This window comes from Misgurnus anguillicaudatus, chromosome 23, assembly GCF_027580225.2.
Source record: "Misgurnus anguillicaudatus chromosome 23, ASM2758022v2, whole genome shotgun sequence".
Lineage (NCBI taxonomy): Eukaryota > Metazoa > Chordata > Actinopteri > Cypriniformes > Cobitidae > Misgurnus > Misgurnus anguillicaudatus.
The window spans coordinates 238,818-259,055 of NC_073359.2; the positions used below are offsets into that span (position 1 = coordinate 238,818).

Sequence of the window (20,238 nt, forward strand, 5' to 3'; positions counted from 1 at the left end):
TGTGTTTTGGTGCTGGTATGCTGTGACCACCAGCTAAACCAGCATAGACCAGCATAATTCCCATGCTGGTCCATGCTGGTTTGATGCTGTTTTTTTCAGCAGGGAGGACATCCTTGTGTCTGTTGCGCATGGCTAGCGGCGAATGGCCGGATGATGGGCCTGTTTGGAAGAAAGTCCAGGGCTGTTTTTTAGCCCCAGTCCGTCCCTGATAGCTTGGCAAGTGGAACATCATCAGCAAGGCAGGACATGATTTTTGAAGTAATGCAGAGTCTTTACAGATCACGACAGTATGGATTATTGGTCAATTTTGTATGGATTCCATCGCATATGGGGGTGGAAGGAAATGAAGAGGCTGATAATTTGGCCAAGCAGGCATTAAAACATCCACAAAAGGATATTGAAGTGGCATTAAGTAAGACAGAAATTAAAGTGATAATAGCAAAACAAATACAGGAAATTTGGCAGAAGGAATGGAATGAAGAAATAAAAGGTAGACATTTTTACGGTATTCAAAGAGAAGTTGGTTCAGTGAGAAGAAGATTCGGAAATAGGAAAGAGGATGTATTAGTCACAAGAATGCGTTTAGGACATTGTTTATTAAATAAATGTCTTCAAAGAATTGGTAAGCATGACAATGGAAATTGTGATAAATGTGGATTAGCTGAAACTGTAGGACATGTGCTCATAGAATGTGAAGCTTATGAAAGAGAGCGTTTCAAGTTAAAACAAGCTTTAAGAAATATTGAGATTAATGAGATGACACTTCAAGTTCTACTAGGGAAAGGTGCTAAGCAATCAAAAATATATCACGAGTTAATTATATTTTTAAAGGAAACAGGATTATTTAATAGGATGTAAAATTCACTTCTGTGTAAACTCTTAAATTTAATTTTTTTTTTTTTTTTTCTTTTTTGACAGAGTAGGTTAAGTTTAAATCTTCCTTTCAAATATGCGCTTCACACTCCTTTCCAGTAGGTGGCGGGAATGCACCTTTTAAGTTGGTTTGCCAACCGCCATAAAACCCTAGAAGAAGAAGAAGAAGAAGAATAAACACCAAAAAGAAGTAGAGACACGAGAGTCAATCGCTGTTTGTAGATTCTTATCTTCGTGTATTTAGTATTGGTGTTGATGATGAGATGGATGTGATTTTCTGTAAATCAGAAGAAACTGATGAGGGTTTACAGGATGATGAATCTACTGATCAAACCTCCACAGAGTCTCTGGATTCTGTCTGTAACGCTGGAGAACAGCAGCAGATCCTGCAGAACAAACTCAAGATGTGTTCAGTTAAACTCATCGACTTCAGGAACCTCATGATGAAGATCAAAACTGAACCCACAGAAATAAAAACTGAACCCACAGAAATAAAAACCGAAGCTATAGAAATAATAACTGAAGCTACAGAAATAAAAACGGAACTCACAGAAGTAACGTTAGGGCTCAAAACTGAACCCACAGCAGATGAAGATCACGCGGATGAAGATGAGGACAACGACGATTTTATTCCTTCTGGTAAGTTTCTTATGTTGTCTTTTCACAATAATTAATTATTATGAAGATTTAAATGTATTAAATTGATTTAATCCTTCAAATTATTGGAAATGTTTTTTAAATAATTTTAGATAGATGTATGATAAATAAAAACACGAATAAACGTGCAGTGGTGCTCAGTCCAGGATTAAGTTAGGGGAATGTTAGTTTCTGGTTACTAATGCTGCATTCACACCAGCCGCGGTAGAGGCGTCAAGTGTAGGGATGTCAAATTATGCAATTTCCCATATTCGATGATCATTTAAATTAACGATCAATCAATCAAATAATCGTTAAGAGTAATAGTGCAATAAGCCATTACAGCAGTGGCATATAGCCAATGACATAAAAGTGTGCGTAAAAATGCCAATAAATGTAGTTGGTGTTTTGATAAAAATCAAATAAATAAATGAAATAAAATGACTAATAGTAAACTCCGCCTCATAACGGGCACTTCGCACAGTCGGATGAAAGTCAGTGCGTCCATGACAAAATAAAAGTTTAGTCAAGTGTTATTTTTCTAGTTGTTCACCTAGCTTTCTAAGTCGTTGATACACCGCTTGTTGTAATTATATCCAAGAAACACACGAAGGGCACTTTTCCCGTCGTTACCTCAGCTTTAGACCTGCGGCGTACTTTCAGCAAAGATGCTTATATTATGAAGACTTCAACCTTCCATTAGAAAACCCGCAACAGTGTTTAACGTGTAGTGCCTCAGCCAGTCAATAATGATGATGATCAATGATATATGTTGCAGGTAACGACAGTCAGTCACAGTTTACATTTAACAGTTTTTTGCCAGAATTTAAGTTTTACATTTTAATCTGTTTATTAAAAACGTCTTCTGGTCTCCTTCCCTGTGTATAGCACCGTTCGCAGCATTCTTATGCTAATCTTGTAGGCTTCCCTGAAGAGGGTCTTTGCTTTCCGTGTTTGCATTTTCGGCATCGGACCCTCTCAGATTCACTGCGGATGCCATTTCGTTGCGTTAGCAACTAGCGTCGTCTCGAATGAGGTTACAAAGCCCAGGTGTGTGTGTTTGGCATCGAGCATCGTTGTGATCATGGCTAGTTTAACTTCTTCGCGCTTGTTTAATTTTCTCACCAGCTGTGTATGTGCTTTGTAAAGGTGCCGCACACACGTGCTTGCTTTTCAACAATTGTTAAGTTTTATTTAATTCTTATCGACAATTAATCGAAGATTGAGTTATTGTTAACATCCCTAGTCAAGCGCGAGTGATTTCAATGTTAAGTCAATGTGAAGACGCGTTGACACGGGTCTGGGGTTGCGGCACAAATGAGATGTTTAGACACGATTCTACCTCATTCGCGTCTAGTTTGTATTGACATTAACATCAAGAAATCTAACATGGGCTTATTAACCCAAGAGTTTTGCAAGCTTGTTGTAACGGTATCACCTGATCCCTGCGGTAGGTTACTGTTGGTAATACACTAGCCTATTAATGTTAGGAGCTTGTAACGGTTATCTGCAAAATCCAATAGCGGTCAATTACAATAATACTAAACCAAAGTAAAACCAAAGAACGGTAAAAACAGATTCAAAATATATAAACAGTAAAAATTTACAAATTAAATGCAGTATTGGCTGAAAATAGTATGAACTTTAAAATGAATTTATTAAATATAAACCTTAAATAAGCAAATGAGAACAAGCCTAAACCAAAGTAACACTCTATCAAAGAACATCAATAACACAGATATAAATGTCAGTAGGATTACAATGCATTTTTATTACAATTTCAAATAACTATACACAGGAAAGTTTCAACCATGTCAGTATGCAAATGAGTGATCTCAACTCATTTAAAGAGCACATTTTAAATTTTGGTCAGGCATGCTCCCTTGAGAACTTTATCATAAAACTACAGAATGTTATGTCTGTTTGACTATGTGTCGCTGTGTACTTTGATCATAAACGGCCTAAAAGCTTGCGCTGTACAGATCAGACTGGCCTCAATTAGGAGCTTGTACTGTGTAAAGAGTACACGCAGTTCATGCAGACCCATCGGACTTTTTAAATGTAAAAAAAAACGAGTATCTGTGCTGCTCGCGTTGTATAAAAACCCGCTGTCCAACCCTACAACAAAAAACTATCGCACTGTTCAGTCCTGTGATTTCTTATAATGCCTTAGGAGCACATTAATCTAATTAAAATAACAAATTATGTATTTCAATGATGATAAAAATGAGTTAACCTTAACTGTTTGTACTTTTCTCTCAGCTGCATGAAGGCTAAATGCAGATATTCCTAAAAGAAAGCTTTAATTATTGACCGTAATAGCCTATTACAAAACACTACAAATGTGTCAGGTCGTCATTGTAAATGAGCACTGGTTCTCAATTGACTTACCTGGTTAAATAAAGGTTAGTAATAACAAATGTGAATGGTATTAACTAAGGCAAAACGCAGCCACAATCAAGACGTGTACACATTGTTTTGTATTTGTTTGTTGTTGTTTTCTATGCTTAAGGTAGCCTATTAATGTTAGCATCCTCTCAGTCTTGTTGAAAAACATATACAACTTATGCAGCATTTAATTCTATATCTTACTTATGCAGGTATATAATTTGTAATAGTTAATATGACAGCGTGAAGTGTAGTATACTGTACCTTTTTACTTAGTTTTACTTTACATCCACATGCGACATATCCTCTGTTGCGGTGTATCACCTGATCCCTGCGGTGTGTAGACTGTAAAGACTGTAAAAAAAAGTTGGACGTCGCTTCCTTAAATTTTAATGAACTGAACATAAAATGTATGATGAAGGACGCTGACACGTTAGCAAAAACGTCAGTTTGGAGCCCGGGCTTTTTGACACCTCACCAAAAGATTTTGACACCACTTTGTTTGGGCGGACTCATCTTGTTTTGAATATTACTCATATTTGTCTAGTAAATGTACTTATCCCACTATAGTTAGCTACAGTTTTTTCCCGTCCTCAAACCGAGTACACTAAGACTAACAGACAGTTTCTGCTGCTGTGAAGCTGTCTGCACAGCGACCACCAACCGCTTCCTTTTTAATTTACTTGTATTCTGTATATATATTTATTAAATATTTTATTTCCCATAACATTTTATAATATAGTATCGTATACAGTGAGAAAAACAAGCATCAAAACAACCTAATATTTTGCAAGTTCTCCCACCCAGAAGCCACGGAGGGGTCTGAAACCGCCACCGCAGGTGCATGTTCACTGCGAGAGACATAATCTGAAAAAAAATCCAGAAATCACAATGTATGTTTTTTTACTATTTATTTGAATGATACAGCTGCAAATAAGTATTTGAACACCTGTCTATCAGCTAGAATTCTGACCCTCAAAGACCTGTTAGTCCACTCCATTTATTATACTAAATTATATGCACCTGTTTGAGGTCGTTAGCTGGTGGAGGAGCTGGTCAATGACCCTAAAAGTGCTGAGACCACAGTTTCCAAGGTTACTGTTGGTAATACACTAAGACGTCATGGTTTAAAATCATGCATGGCACGGAAGGTTCCCCTCCTTAAACCAGCACATGTTCAGGCCCGTCTTAAGTTTGCCAATGACCATTTGGATGATCCAGAGGAGTCATGAGAGAAAGTCATGTGGTCAGATGAGATCAAAATAGAACTAATAAAAAATAGGTCATAATTCCACTAAATGTGTTTGAAGGAAGAATGATGAGTACCATCCTAAGAACACCATCCCTACTGTGAAGCATGGGGGGGTGATAGCATCATGCTTTGGGTTTTTTTTTCTGCACATGGGACAGGGTAACTGCACTGTATTAAGGAAAGGAAGACCGGGGCCATGTATTGTGAGATTTTGGGGAACAACCTCCTTCCCTCAGTTAGAGCATTGAAGATGGGTCGAGGCTGGGTCTTCCAACATGACAATGACTCGAAGCACACAGCCAGGATAACCAAGTAGTGGCTCTGTGAGAAGCATATCAAGGTGTTGGGGTGGCCTAGCCAGTTTCCAGATATAAACCCAATAATCTTTGGAGGGAGCTCAAACTCCGTGTTTCTCAGCGACAGGCCAGAAACCTGACTGATCTAGAGAAGATCTGTGTGGAGGAACATTGATTTTCTTAGCTATTCAAATACTTATTTGCAGCTGTATCATACAAATAAATAATTAAAAAATAATACATTGTAATTTTTGGATTTTTTTTTAGATCCTGTCTCTCACACTGAACATGCATCTACGATGACAATTTCAGATCCCTCCATGATTACTAAGTGGGAGAACTTGCAAAATAGCAGGGTGTGTTCAAATACTTATTTTCCTCACTGTATGTAGTATATCCTCTATAGCAGGGGTGGCGAACGTCAATCCTAGAGTGCACAATTTAGCTCCAGCTTTAATCAAACACATCTAAACAGGCTAATCAAGGTCTAAACAGTTACTAGAAAGCTATAGGCAGGAAAGGTTTAATCAGGGTTGGAGCTAAAATCTGCAGGACTGCGGCTCTCCAGCGCTGACATTCATCACGCCGCTCTATAGAATCAACTGTTTGGCTCTCTGTAGAGGTTTTTTTTCTCCAAATGACTTTTTATCTTAATAAAATTAGGGTTTATTTCTCTTAAAACTCTTTTCTATATGTTACATTATTACTGCGTTCGCTAGTACGGTTTAATCTTAGCCGCTGTACTTTGCAGCTTTTCCTGTCCACCGATTTCTCTGTTTTCTCCTGGTTTATAAATGTAAACCTGCTTTGAAACAATTAAACAAGTGTGAAAAGCCCTATATAAATCACAGACTTGACTTGACATTCTGGATTCGAACAGCAATAAAATCCTTGACTACCCATTGTAAATTGACTACGTGCCGTGCCCATGAGAAACCATTAGCGTCTGAGTACCACCCGAGTGAAAAAAGAATTTTAATTTTTATGATGTTTCTTTTAGATGTCAAGAGTGAATCATGTTCTGATGGAGAAACGTCCTCAACATCAAAAGAGCGACGGACAGCACAAACTCTTTCCTGCATCACTTGTGGAAAGACATTCAGCTCACAGAGACATTTAGAGAGACATGAGAGAAAACACACAGAACAGAAACTCTTCACCAGATCTGAGATCAGCTTTAGTACCTCACAAGAGAAGAAACTTCATTCAGAAGAGCACACGAAGAAGAAGTTGTTTCATTGTGAGCAATGTGGGAAAGATTTTGACTTCTTATCTCAGCTGAAAAGACACTTGAGGACACACAGTGGTGAAAAACCTTTCAACTGCACTGAATGTGGCAAATATTTTAGAACCAAAGGATATCTTGATGTTCATGAGAGAATTCACACTGGAGAGAAACCGCATCACCGTAGGAAGAATTTTAAACAACATGTTAATTTAGTTTCACATCAGAGAATTCATACAGGTGAAAGACCTTACAAATGCTCTCAATGTGAGAAGACGTTTACTCAGTGAAGTTACTTAAAAATCCACGAGAGAGTTCATACGGGAGAAAAACCTTACGTCTGCTCTGATCCATCTCATTTTAGAACTCATCAGAGAGTTCATACTGGAGAGAAACCTCATCACTGCAGTGTTTGTGGGAAGAGTTTTAGTCAACATGACAATTTAATGACACACCAGAGAACTCATACAGGTGAAAGACCTTACAAATGCTCTCAGTGTGAGAAGACGTTTTCTTGGTTATATACCTTAAAAACCCATGAGAGAATTCACACTGGAGAGAAACCGCATCACTGTAGTGTTTGTGGAAAGAGTTTCAGACAACATGACAATTTAGTGAAACACCAGAGAACTCATACAGGTGAAAGACCTTACAAATGCTCTCAGTGTGAGAAGACGTTTGCCGACTCACGTAACTTAAAATCCCACAGGAGAATTCACACTGGAGAGAAACCTTACGTCTGCTCTCAATGTGGAAAAAGCTTCACTGATCCAAGTACTTTCAGAGTTCATCAAAGAGTTCACAGTGGAGAAAAACCTCATCACTGTAATGTTTGTGGAAAGGGTTTCAGTCGACATCAACATTTAGTGTCACACCAGAGAACTCATACAGGTGAAAAACCTTATAAATGCTCTCAGTGTGAGAAGACTTTTGCTCGGCCAAATTCCTTAAAAGTCCATGAGAGAAGTCACACTGGAGAGAAACCTTACGTCTGCTCTCAATGTGGAAAGAGCTTCTCTAATCCATCTCATTTGAGAATTCATCTGAGAGTTCATACTGGAGAGAAACCTCATCACTGTAATGTTTGTGGAAAGAGTTTTAGTCAACATGTCAATTTAGTGAAACACCAGAGAATTCATACAGGTGAAAAACCTTACAAATGCTCTCAGTGCGAGAAGACTTTTGCTCAGTCAAATTCCTTAAAAGTCCATGAGAGAAGTCACACTGAAGAGAAACCTTACGTCTGCTCTCAATGTGGAAAGAACTTCTCTAGTTCATTTGCTTTTAGAGTCCATCAGAGAGTTCACACTGGAGAGACACCTCATCACTGCAGTGTTTGTGGGAAGAGTTTTAGTCGACAAGACTATTTAGTGAGACACCAGAAAACTCATACAGGTTAAAGACTTTATGAAAGCCATGTACTGGGTCAGGTTACTTAAAAGCTGTGTTAATTTTGACAGCAATTTTTTTTTTAAGTTTTAGTTATATTCTGACTAAGATGCAATTTAGTTTTAGTTTTGTCGAAAATAAAGGCTTTAAATGGCATTAAAAAACCATAACATTTTATTTCTACAGACTTTTTTTAGTTTTGACGAAAAATATGAACAAATAATTTTTAATGTAGTTTTTAGAATGAATAACTGATTTGTAGTGAAATATGTACATTAGTGTGATAACACACGGAACTAGTTTATTTGCTCTGGCTGGCACCAAAATTGTGGTAACACCGGATGTGGTAACAAGGCTGGTTGCATCCTGGAAAAGTGCGATGCACAGAAAGCAAACTTTGCAGATATGGGAAATTGCAAATTCCAGCAAAAGTGGCTAGAAGAAGATTATAAGACATTGTTGCAGCCCATTGGTGGTCAACATGGAGAAGCATTTTGCAGCATTTGTAAAAAAAATTATGCTTGACACGATGGGTGTAAATGCCATTAGATCTCATATGCAGTTCAATAGTCCCAAATCGGCTGTAAAAGTCAGGCACAGTGGTTAACTAAATCTAGTTACTTTTCTGTGACCGACAAAGTAACCTCAGGCAGAACTGCTACAACTGCTGCTTCTGTTACTGAAGGGAAGTCGTGCGACCTATGAGCGCCGTTTGGTTCAAATGTGACGCTACCGGCTGAGGTGTCTGAACATTGCCTTGCATCACCACTAGTACTCATCCAATGAAGGTGTTTCTGAGTTGTTCCAGGAAATGTTTCCAGATTCACAAATAGCCAAATCTTTTACCTTTGGAAAGGAGAAAAACAATTAAGTTTTAATTGTTGAATGAGCAACTTCATTCCACATGACTGCTAGACTTCACTCGTTTATGTAACGCAGAGAAAATGTCAGAGCCAGAGACTACAAATTCTCACCTTTATCCCCTGATGGAAAAAGTTAAATCTGCAGTATGGGAATATTTTGGGTATCTGAAAAACAAACGTGGGGTTGTCTTTAGCCCTATTCGGACGGGATTAGTTTTACAGGGGTAGATGGCGTAATGTAATTTTACCACAGAACGTCTGTAATATTAATGGTCAATTCGGACGGGATTAGAAATCTCTGTAAAACATTCAGAAGTGGGAAGGGGTAACTCGTTGGCGCAGCGCGTCACCTCTCGTCTTCACGTGCAAGTTACCTTGCTTCCAGATATCAGATGTGCAAACAACATGACACAGACAAGGAAAACGCGAAACACTGTGTTTAATTTCAGTTTGGGGAGAACGTCAGTTTCGTAAACAGTTCCGCGAATCTGAGAAGTGAATTTGACTTTTTTTTAAGTTTGTGTCATGTTTTATTCAGAAACTGACCTGCCACTGACTTGTTTCTCCGTCTAGAACGCAAGTAAATGCCTCTTTAAGCGCTTTTATATTTAAAAGAAACCCGCAAATTAAAAGGAAATGACGCGATTTACGTGTATATTTACAGCTGGTCTATTCGCACTGGATTAGTATTACCTGAGGTAATTTCTCCGGACTTTTTTACAGAAGGCAAAAGACGCCGTAATCTTTACTAACATTGTCCGTAATGATTACTGACATGGAGCATTCGGACTGGACTAAAATCACAGAGAACCTCTGATAAAAACTAGCTTTACCCCACCTCCCTATGTAAAACTAATCCCGTCCGAATAGTACTTTTGAAGATGGATATCCAGTTTGCAGGAAATGTGGACAAAGAGTGGCTGCAAAACGAGGAAATACATGGAACATGTGCTACCATATTCACGAACTCATCCCTCTGTGCAGATAAAGGTGTGTTTTGTTTATAATTTAAAGCAGTTTTATTTCTGTGATGTAGAGGGAATCCCTAAATCCAGTCATGAATATCAGCCATAAATCGGAACCAGATTTGTGTTTAATTTTTCGGCTGTCTGTTTACGGACACAAAGCTGTTATATAAATGTGCCTTTGAAGGGAACTGTCTTGAGAAAAGTCTTGATGGTATTTTCTTTCTGTCTAAAAACGATTTAAATCAATTATCCCACCCTCTACAAAAAAATCAATCTGCAGATTGCAAAGAAATTGTTCAAAGAAGTTTTAACTCATTTTATTGTATTTAGATTTTCCCTTCTGGGATTTAATCTGGCTTCCCCCCTTAATGTGCAATCAGAAACAACAAGCCAAAAAGAGGGCCTGTCTTTGTAAACAGTGAAAAAATAACACAAAATTATGTTACTCTTTTTTTTCTTTAAACACAAGTTTTACATCTTGCTATTCAGTAGGTATGAGGTAGTTTTCATAAAGTGCAAACAAAACATTCAACAGCATTAAACAGTGCAAGAGAACATAAATCTTGCTATTCACTGGATAGGAGGTAGTTGCTCATGAAGTGCAAACAAAACGTTAAACAGTGCTTATTTTTGTGCTTTAGTATTAACATCCTTTTTTTCTAAACAGTCTTAGCCAGGAAGACGAGCCTGTCTACTACCTCTGGCTTAAGGCATGCACTGTGGCATGTAACATTGCCCCCCACAATGAAAACCCTCTCTGAGGGGGCACTCGTTGTTGGGACAGAGAGGTCTTTTTTGCCAGATTACTCAGCCGTGGAAAATTTAGTTGGTGGCACTTCCACCACTCAAGGGGACTGGGTCTACCTCAGGGGTCAATAAGTAAGATGTCAGCTCAGTCTCTATCTTTACTGCGTCTGATTGGCGGAGAGACGGTACTGGTGCATTCTTTTTGAAAAAGCCAGCTAAAGTCATCTTTTTCTTGGGCGGAGGCTGTGCTTCTTCTTGGTGCACCTGTACAGCTGGGCCAGGCTGCTGTTGTGTACTGTTGTTGGCAGGAGCAAGTAAAGCCATGAGCTCAGCAACAGCTCTTTTTTTACTTGTTCCACCTTGTCTGAGTCAATGTAGGTTGTGTGGAACCTTGGGTCCATCAGTGAGGACATGTCCAACAGTTCATCCTTCATAGGGTCGCTGTATTTTTAGTCAAGGTACCGCATTGTTTTTTTTTATTTTTTTAGTGAGCTCTGTGTCTTACTCTTCTGGCTGTAGGAGACTGGTTTTAAACAAATGTAGCAACGGTTTAATGAATGAAACGCTGACATAAGAATCTGCAGAGAGTGCGTCGGTAAAGTATTGGAGGGGTTTTACAGCTTTATTTATAGATTACAGCACATCAAGATCTTGCCAAGTGGGCACAAGATGACGACTTTTCTTGTCCGACCCCAGCAAACAGACCATGGCCTTCTCCTGTTCGAGGAATCTCTCTATCATTTTTTGCCATGAACCCCATCTGGTTGGGGACTAAATGATGAGTGGGTAGACCAAGCTCAGCCTGTACTTCAGTCATATCTCTTCTTTTTTTCAAGTTGTAAGAAAAGGCAGACACAGCCTTTTTACATACCCCAATGGCACACTCGATCCGTGGGTCCTTCACACCATTCTCTGTTATAAAGAATTCAAAATAAAAACACACATTTTAGTGAACATTCACAAACTTATCTTTCTTTACTTTCTGCATAATTTAAAATGCACATGCACAACTCCTTTGGCGATCCTTTGGTGTGAGAAAAATATTTGCGGCTTGGTAGCACATACCTGGGGTCCAAAACTTTCAGCATGTGAATAAACCTCTGCTTTTCCAATGTTCAATGTTTAATGTTCAATTTATTTATAAAGCACATAGTTAATACAACAGAAGTTGACCAAAGTGCTGTACATAACAATATCAATAATACAATTTAAAAAACAAACATTGTTATACAATAAAGACTTAATATAAAAACAATAAGAATACACTCTCGTTTGGTCAATATTAAAAACGTCAGGCCCAACATCAGGAATACATAATAAAGCGCTAAAACCTTCAATGCGTTATAAAACCCATCTCTCTATGTACACTGGCCATATAGCTATTTCACCACCAATCATTCACAATCAAATGCCACAGTAAATAAATAAGATTTCAAGTTACGTTTGAATTCATTAAGAGAAGATCACTCACGAACATACTGTGGAAGATTATTCCACAACCTAGGGGCGGCAGCAGCAAACGAGCGGTCCCCCTGCATCTTCCTGTGGGTCCGTGGAATTATTAACAAATTTGATGATACAGATCGTAACGCTCTTCTAGGTTTTTGCACCTGAATTAGATCCACTAGGTATTTTGGAGCAGTACCGTGTAGTGCTTTAAAAACAAATAATAAAATCTTAAACTCAATTCTAAAAGAGACCGGCAGCCAATGTAATTCTCTTAGAACTGGTGTAATATGATCATATTTCTGCGTGCCTGTTAGAAGTCTAGCGGCCGCGTTTTGAACTAATTGTAATCTCTCTAGGTTTTTGTGTCTCATCCCATAATAAAGGGAATTACCATAATCTAACCTTGATGAAATAAACACATGTACCATCTTTTCCATATCCTTCCGTGATATAAAAGGCTTAATTATAGATATCTGTCTCAACTGAAAAAAAACTTGTTTTTACGACTTCATTTATCTGTTTATCAAGTTTTAATGCATTATCCCAAACTATACCCAAGTTCTTTACTTGATTTTTGCGGTACGAAGATAGAAGACCCAACTCAATTTTAGATGTATCCACCGCATCAGAATTGCCAAATAAAATCAATTCTGTTTTTGATTCATTTAAACATAGAAAATTAGCGGACATCCACGCCTTAATCTGCCCCAAGCATTCTATTACTCTATCAACAGCGTGACCAGCAGTGGGCTTCAACGGTAGGTACAACTGGGTATCATCGGCATAGCAATGGAAGGAGATACCATATTTCCTCATAATCTGACCTAGCGGGAGCATATACAATGAAAATAAAACCGGAGCTAAAATGGAACCTTGAGGAATACCACAGAATAAGGACGCTGACGAGGACCTACATTCTCCCATCTGCACAGAGAAAGTTCTATTTTGAAGGTAGGACTTAATCCACTCCAAAGCATTTCCCCTGATCCCTACACAATTTTCCAAACGGGAGAGCAAACTTTTGTGCTCTATTGTGTCAAATGCTGCTGAGAGATCTAGCAGCAGGAGTAGGGTTGCATCACCAGCGTCCGTAACCATTAAAATATCGTTAAAAACTTTTAATAATGCAGATTCTGTACTGTGGTATTTTTAAAAACCCCGATTGAAAAACTTCACCGATTGTATTTTCGGTTAAAAAGGTCTCAAGTTGATAAAATTGAAAAACAGTTTTCTCTAAAATCTTTGCTAAAAAAGGAAGCTTAGAGATCGGCCTATAGTTACACAACAACTTCTTATCTAGGTTTGATTTCTTCACTAGCGGTTGCACTGCAGCCTGCTTACAATAGCTAGGAACAATTCCCGACAATAAACTCTTATTTACTATAGATAAAACAAAAGGATAAAGTATATTCCAAAGTATATATGGGCACCATATCTTTTGCAATATACATTGCGACTGCATCTGTGATCGCTTTCCAATGGCCCCCCTTCTTATCATACTGGAAACAGTTTGTAAATGTTTCTAAGATTGTCAGTTGTTTTTTGGCGGGTGTGCTTGTGCTGCCACAGTTTTTTCCATTCCACAGGGCACAGCATTTCTTCCACTTGACAGCATGCCTCTGTTTAAGGTGCTGCAGTAAATTGGTTGTACTGCTACCTTTGCTTGAAACAGCCTTTAAACACACTTTGCAGTGAGGTGTTCCTTGTTCTGTGTCTGATGCCACAAAACCAAACCAATTCCACATGACTGATGATACGGCGGCTTTCTTGGGAACAAGTTCTTCCCTGCTCACTGCCATGTTGTTTGTGTGTATCTATGGGGCTGTTTACACTTGGTATTAAGATGTGTTTTCATCGATCGGATCACAAGTGGACGAGAGAGACACATTACGTTTACACCTGGTATAACGGTGAGACGGTGGGCGATCTCTCTGCTGTCATTCAAACACGAGCGGGAGTAATTATGAGTTTATATGGACGCGATCTAATATAATGTCAGTGTCCACTGCTTGTTTAGCAAGTAAACATGCTGCACAGTGTTTTGTACATGAGTATGTAAGAGCTTTCTTTGAATTTTCAGCGCAATTGATGAAATAGGATCGCGCAACTTTCACACGCTTTCAAAACGAAACTACGGAGATCAGCCGCTTAGTTTTATCAATGAAAGGCTAAAAATAGCACTGTTCACCGAATGTTCACGCCAGAAGTCAAAAAAAGACGTAAAACTTGTGTTTAATACCTCAGATTAGATAAATGGGCGGAGAGAAGGCGGTCGCGTGTGGCTGTTCGAACGCATTCAACCACATGTGCGTTCCGCAACTCCAAAGCGATCCGATCGAAAGTGGTTTCGACCACCTCTGGATGTGGTTGAAAGTGGTCGAAAGTGGACGAGCTCAAAACGTTTTGAACACCGTTTACACCTGGCATTAACGTCGTCCACTTGTGATCCGATCGACGAAAACACATGTTAATGCCAAGTGTAAACAGCCTCTAAGGTAAACGCGCGGGGGGAGGGTGGAGCCAATTCTGAACTACGGGAGCCCAGAGGGATGTGTTGGTGGATGTTAAAGGAAAAATGACTGCACATGCGCTGTATAGTGATAAGAAGTTCGGATCATTTTTCTGATTCGGATCTTTGAATCTCGTTCATCAAAATGAACGAATCTTTTTTTTGAGTCATTTCGTTCATTTAAAATATGATTACCTATAATTTCACAAATTACCCCAAAATAACCACTTATGCAAACAATTATGACATTTCTAACAAGTTATGAGAAATAAAAATCTTTATTTCATAATTTTTTGACACAAGCTTTGAAACCTGCACAAGAGAGAGAAATGATTAGCTTACCTCCTAAGTCAGTCCTCGTGTACAATTCAGGGTAATGCAGCCAAAGCCAAATTATAAGAAACTGAACTTCATATTTATCACATTTGTACGTCTCCTCTCGTGTCTACAGATGTTAGTTGTCAACTCGTCACTGTCTTACTGACTCTCTGTGTTCGGCCAGGCTGTGCCGTGTGATATATTCAGCACAGTATCGGGCCGGAAAGAGAAATGATTCGTTCATCATTCTCTCGAGTTCGGGACGGGTTTGAGTCTTTCGTTCTTCCTGTCAGCCTCATCGGCTATGCTTTCAGGACCGGAAAGATAAATGATTAGTTCATCTTTCAGTTCCGGGTCTTTTGTTCTTCCTGTCGGTCCCATGGAGGCTGTGCTGTCAGAGCCGGAGAAAGAAATGATAAGTTCATTCAAGTCTTGAGTTCGGGTTCGGCCGTGTCCGAGTCCTTATGTCACGTGACCGCTGGTATATCACATTAAATACAACATTAGATTCGTATTATTAATTGCGTCTGAATGTATCCTATTATTTGAAAAATAAAAGTTCCATCTTATTGAAGAACGAAAGACTCGGACCCGACCGAACCCGAACTCAAAAGGTGAACTAATAATTTCTCTTTCCGGTACTGGTAGCATAGCCTCTACGGGACTGACAGGAAGAACAAAAGACTCGAACCTGTCCCAAACTCGAGACTCAAGAGAATGATGAACTAATAATTTCAGATTCAGAACCCATATGTTGCGCAATGCGCATGCGTGGTCAACACAAAATGAACGAATCACTCTCTGAGACAACTCGGTAGTCCCGAGTCATATTAAAGATTCGTTCAAAATGAACGAATCGTTCATGAACGACACACCACTAGCGCTGTAGCCTGTTAGCGCTCACTGACTCTGATCATGGCCAGTCGTTCTCCGATCGACTCTGGTTTTACACATAATGTTAATCAGACCCAGGGACCGAAGTAATTAAACTGGGATGGACACGACTGACCATTTAAAATATAGACCCGAAGTCATCGGAAGAGACAGGGCCGGCATCATGAGGGTGCTATATGTATTTTCTAGCTGTGGGAATTATATGCATTCAAGTGATCTTGGTATTTTAGACGCCCCCTCATCAGCACTCAGCTGGTGCCGGCACTCGGGAGAGACAATACGTGCTCACACGCAAATGTCATTATCAAAAAGTGTCTTTTTCACGGCAGAACAAAAATACTAAATTTGATGCTGGATACTTGGGTGGTTGTTAAAGGGACATTCCACTTTTTTTTGAAAATACGCTAATTTGCAGCTCCCCTAGAGTTAAACATTTGATTCTTAGCGTTTTGGAATCCATTTAGCCGATCTCTGGGTCTGGTGCTAGCACTTTTAGCAAAGCTTAGCACAATCCATTGAATCGTCACTGCCAGCGTCATCGCTATAAAGTAATATAATGTCTCAAGTAAACATGTTGTCATCTGTGCTTTGCTGTAAGATCCCAAACTCCCTTTTAGCGATGAAAAACATCCACAGGTTGAGAATCAGGAACACCATAACAGTTTTTTCTAGACTTGCAGTTTGTGGTGGTATATTTTTGACGGGCAAGTCCACAAATATGCCTAAATGCAACTTAAATTAGGCTCTGCAAAGCGCGTCGACTGATGCCACAGGTGTTTTTACAGAAACTGTCATGTAAGATGGAGGTAGAGATAAATGCGATGTGCAAACATCTATTTGTGGTGGCCAATTTTGATTTTGTGGCAAACTGAGAAATAAATGAATGTATGGGGATGTATTTCAACAATGCTCTAACTCAGTGGTCTCAAACTCCCGGCCCGCCCTCCCACTCTCTGCTGCCCGCGTCACCTTTAAAAAATATAACATAATCTGGGCCACAGAACGATTTTTATTAACTTTGTTTTATGTTCGTTTGATTTTTGATTTAAACGTTCAAGTTAGGGATGCCACTATTCTCAATATAATATTGAACCTTTCGGTTTAACCCCCCCGGGCCAATACACACATGTGAATTTTTTTTTCTGGTTTATCCATCCAAATCTGTCAGTTTTATATTCCCTGCACTTTTGTCGTGATCTGCGCGCTCAAACGCCACAGCGAGTTGATATCCAGTCCCTGTGAGCTAGATGCTTGAACACTGCTTGAACTCTGCTTGCAATGCTGGTGCCAGATTTCATTCGCGCGCACACACACCCAACAGAAGTACGACCATAGAAGCAGCACCACTGTCTTTTAAATCTGAGGTGTGGATTAATTATTTGCGCGTGTAGATTACATACAACATCAATGTAAAGATGCAAATGTGTATGGGGCAATTTGCGTAATGCCACATTAGACCGATCGCGTCACAAAGCAAGACTGAAGGCTAGTAAGGCTGTCCCAATTCGAAGGCTGCTAAAATGAAGCCTCAAAATGCATCCAAATTCGCGTGACGTTAATTGTGAATTCAGTAAAATACTGCATGGGTAGGAAAGGCTCTTAGCCAATCTGATTCGAAACTTGTATAATACTTGTATAATAAACGCTAATAAACGTGAAGTGTGTGTGTGACCATACTGTGCTTTTCAGTGGTCTATAATGATGTGCAGAATGAATTTAGCATTTATCCTATTTAAAAAAAATCAAGGATTACAAGTGGTTGGAGAAAAAACGCTGATATTCTGGATTCGGACAGCAATAAAGTTATCGGCTTGTAAATGTTAATAATACCTTACGTCCCCATGAGAAACAATTACCATCTGAATAGAGCTTAAGAATTAATTAATGTTTTATAATGTTTCTTTCAGATGTGAAGAGTGAATCATGTTCTGATGGAGAAACGTCTTCAACATCAAAAGAGCGACGGACAGCACAAACTCTTTCCTGCATCACCTGTGGAAAGACATTCAGCTCACAGAGACATTTAGAGAGACATGAGAGAAAACACACAGAACAGAAACTCTTCACCAGATCTGAGATCAGCTTTACTACCTTACAAGAGAAGAAACTTCATTCAGAAGGGCACACAGACAAGAAAAAGAAGTCAAAGTTCTTATTTCATCAGAAACGCCATATGAGGACACACAGAGGCTGTTTACACTTGGCATTAACATGTGTTTTCGTCGATCGGATCACAAGTGGACGACGTTAATGCCAGGTGTAAACGGTGTTCAAAACGTTTTGAGCTCGTCCACTTTCGACCACTTTCAACCACATCCAGAGGTAGTCGAAACCACTTTAGATCGGATCGCTTTGGAGTTGCGGAACGCACATGTGGTTGAATGCGTTCGAACAGTCACACGCGACCGCCTTCTCTCTCCGCCCAAGTTTTACGTCTTTTTTGACTTCTGGCGTGAACATTCGGTGAACAGCGCTATTTTTAGCCTTTCATTGATAAAACTAAGCTGCTGATCTCCGTAGTTTCGTTTTGAAAACGTGTGAAAGTTGCGCGATCCTATATCATCAATTGCGCTGAAAATTCAAAGAAAGCTCTTACATACTCATGTACAAAACACTGTGCAGCATGTTTACTTGCTAAACAAGCAGTGCACTCCGACATAATATTAGTTTGCATCCATGTAAACTCATAATTACTCCCGCTCGGGTTTGAATGACAGCAGAGAGACTCGCCCATCGTCTCACAGACCACTCCCTCAAAGTATTCAGCACAGAAGCGGTCGAAAGTGGACAAAAGAGGAGGATTTAAATACCAGGTGTAAACGTAATGTGTCTCTCTCGTCCACTTGTGATCCGATCGCTGAAAACACATCTTAATACCAAGTGTAAACAGCCCCACAGTGATGAAAAGCCCAACCACTGCAGCAGCAAACAAAGTCTTGTTCATCAGAGAATTCACACAGAAGAAAAACCATACAAGTGTCCTCACCTCATTCAGACATAAAAAACTCACGAGGAGACACATGCGTTTACACACCAGTAATAGACTGTATCAATGCAGTCAATGTGACAAATGTTTCATTCTCAAAGAATATCTTGTTGTTCATCAGAGAGTTCACACTGGAGAGAAACCTCATCCATGCAGTGTTTGTGGGAAGAGTTTTAGTCGACATAACAATTTAGTTTCACACCAGAGAAATCATACAGGTGAAAGACCTTACAAAACTTCTCTGTGTGAGAATACGTTTACTCAGTCAGGTTCCTTAAAAATCCATGAGAGAAGTCACACTGGAGAGAAACCTTAAGTCTGCTCTCATTGTGGAAAGATCTTCTCTGATCCAAGTACTTTGAGAGTTCACCTGAGAGTTCACACTGGAGAGAATCCTTACGTCTGTTCTCATTGTGGAAAGATCTTCACTACTTCAACTCATTTGAAAGCTCATCAGAGAGTTCACACTGCAGATCCTCATCACTGTAATGTTTGTGGAAAGAGTTTCAGTAGATATGACCATTTATTGAAACACCAGAAAACTCATACAGGTTAAAGACTTTACATAAGACGTGTACTGCGTCACACTTCATCACACTTTTATCAAAGATAACACAAGTGAACACAACGTGCAGTTTTAAATAAATGAAGATTTTATTATTATGTAAAACAAAATGCAAAAGTACATAGCCCTTTTTGAAAAAGTGTTTGCCCCCGTTAAAACATCACTGTTAATCACAGCTTCTAGCCACAACCAGCTCTGTATACTGCCACACCTGTTCACAATCAAGAAATCATCACAGTTTTGCCAGAAAAAATCTTGATGATCCTAAAGACTTTTGGGAAAATATTCTGTGGACTGATGAGACAAAAGTTTGGCGTAAAGTAACACAACATCATACCAACAGTAAAGTATGGTGGTGGTAGTGGGATGGTCTGGTTTAGCTGTTTCAGGACCTGGAAGCCTTGCTGTCATAAATTAATTCTGCTGTCTACACAAAAATCCTGAAGGACAGTGTCTGGCCATCTGTTCATGACCTCAAGCTGAAGGTGACCCAAAACACACCAGCAAGTCCACCTCTGAATGGCTGAAGAAAACAAAATGAAACTATGGAGTGACCTAGACAAAATCCTGACCTCAATTCTATTGAGAGGCTGTGCCGTGACCTTAAAAAGGTGGTTCATGCCTGAAAAACCCTCCAATGGGGCTGAATTACAACAATTCTGTGAAGATGAGTGGAACAAAATTCCTCCACACTGCTATAACAGACTCATTGTAAGTTATGTTTGATAATGCAAATGTTTAATTGCAGTTGTTGGTTCTATGGGTGGCCCAACCAGTTATTAAGTTTAGGGGGCGAGCACTTTTTCACACAGGGCCATGATGCCATGCATCTTAACAAGATCTCCAGCAGAAAAACACACCCACAACATTAAAGATCGAG

At 39.3% G+C, this 20,238-nt stretch overlaps 2 protein-coding genes across 2 annotated transcripts in view; both read left to right on the forward strand.

The window, feature by feature from the left end:
* Positions 1-218: 218 nt before the first annotated feature.
* The window catches only part of LOC141348972 (uncharacterized), a 107,583-nt gene continuing 87,563 nt past the window's right edge, over positions 219-20,238 (forward strand). The window contains exon 1 of the mRNA XM_073861653.1: positions 219-1,512. Within this exon, the coding sequence (XP_073717754.1) occupies positions 1,137-1,512 (376 nt within the window). The 5' untranslated portion in view covers positions 219-1,136. The remainder of the gene's footprint in view (positions 1,513-20,238) is intronic.
* Positions 7,029-8,188, forward strand: LOC141359360 (uncharacterized). Its single transcript, XM_073861678.1, has one exon. It carries the CDS (start codon positions 7,117-7,119, stop codon positions 8,068-8,070), a length of 954 nt encoding a protein of 317 aa, XP_073717779.1. The 5' UTR covers positions 7,029-7,116; the 3' UTR covers positions 8,071-8,188.

Excerpts from the sequence above, each read along its gene's own strand:
- LOC141359360 (XM_073861678.1), top strand. The coding sequence starts at position 7,117 with ATGACACACCAGAGAACTCATACAGGTGAAAGACCTTACAAATGCTCT.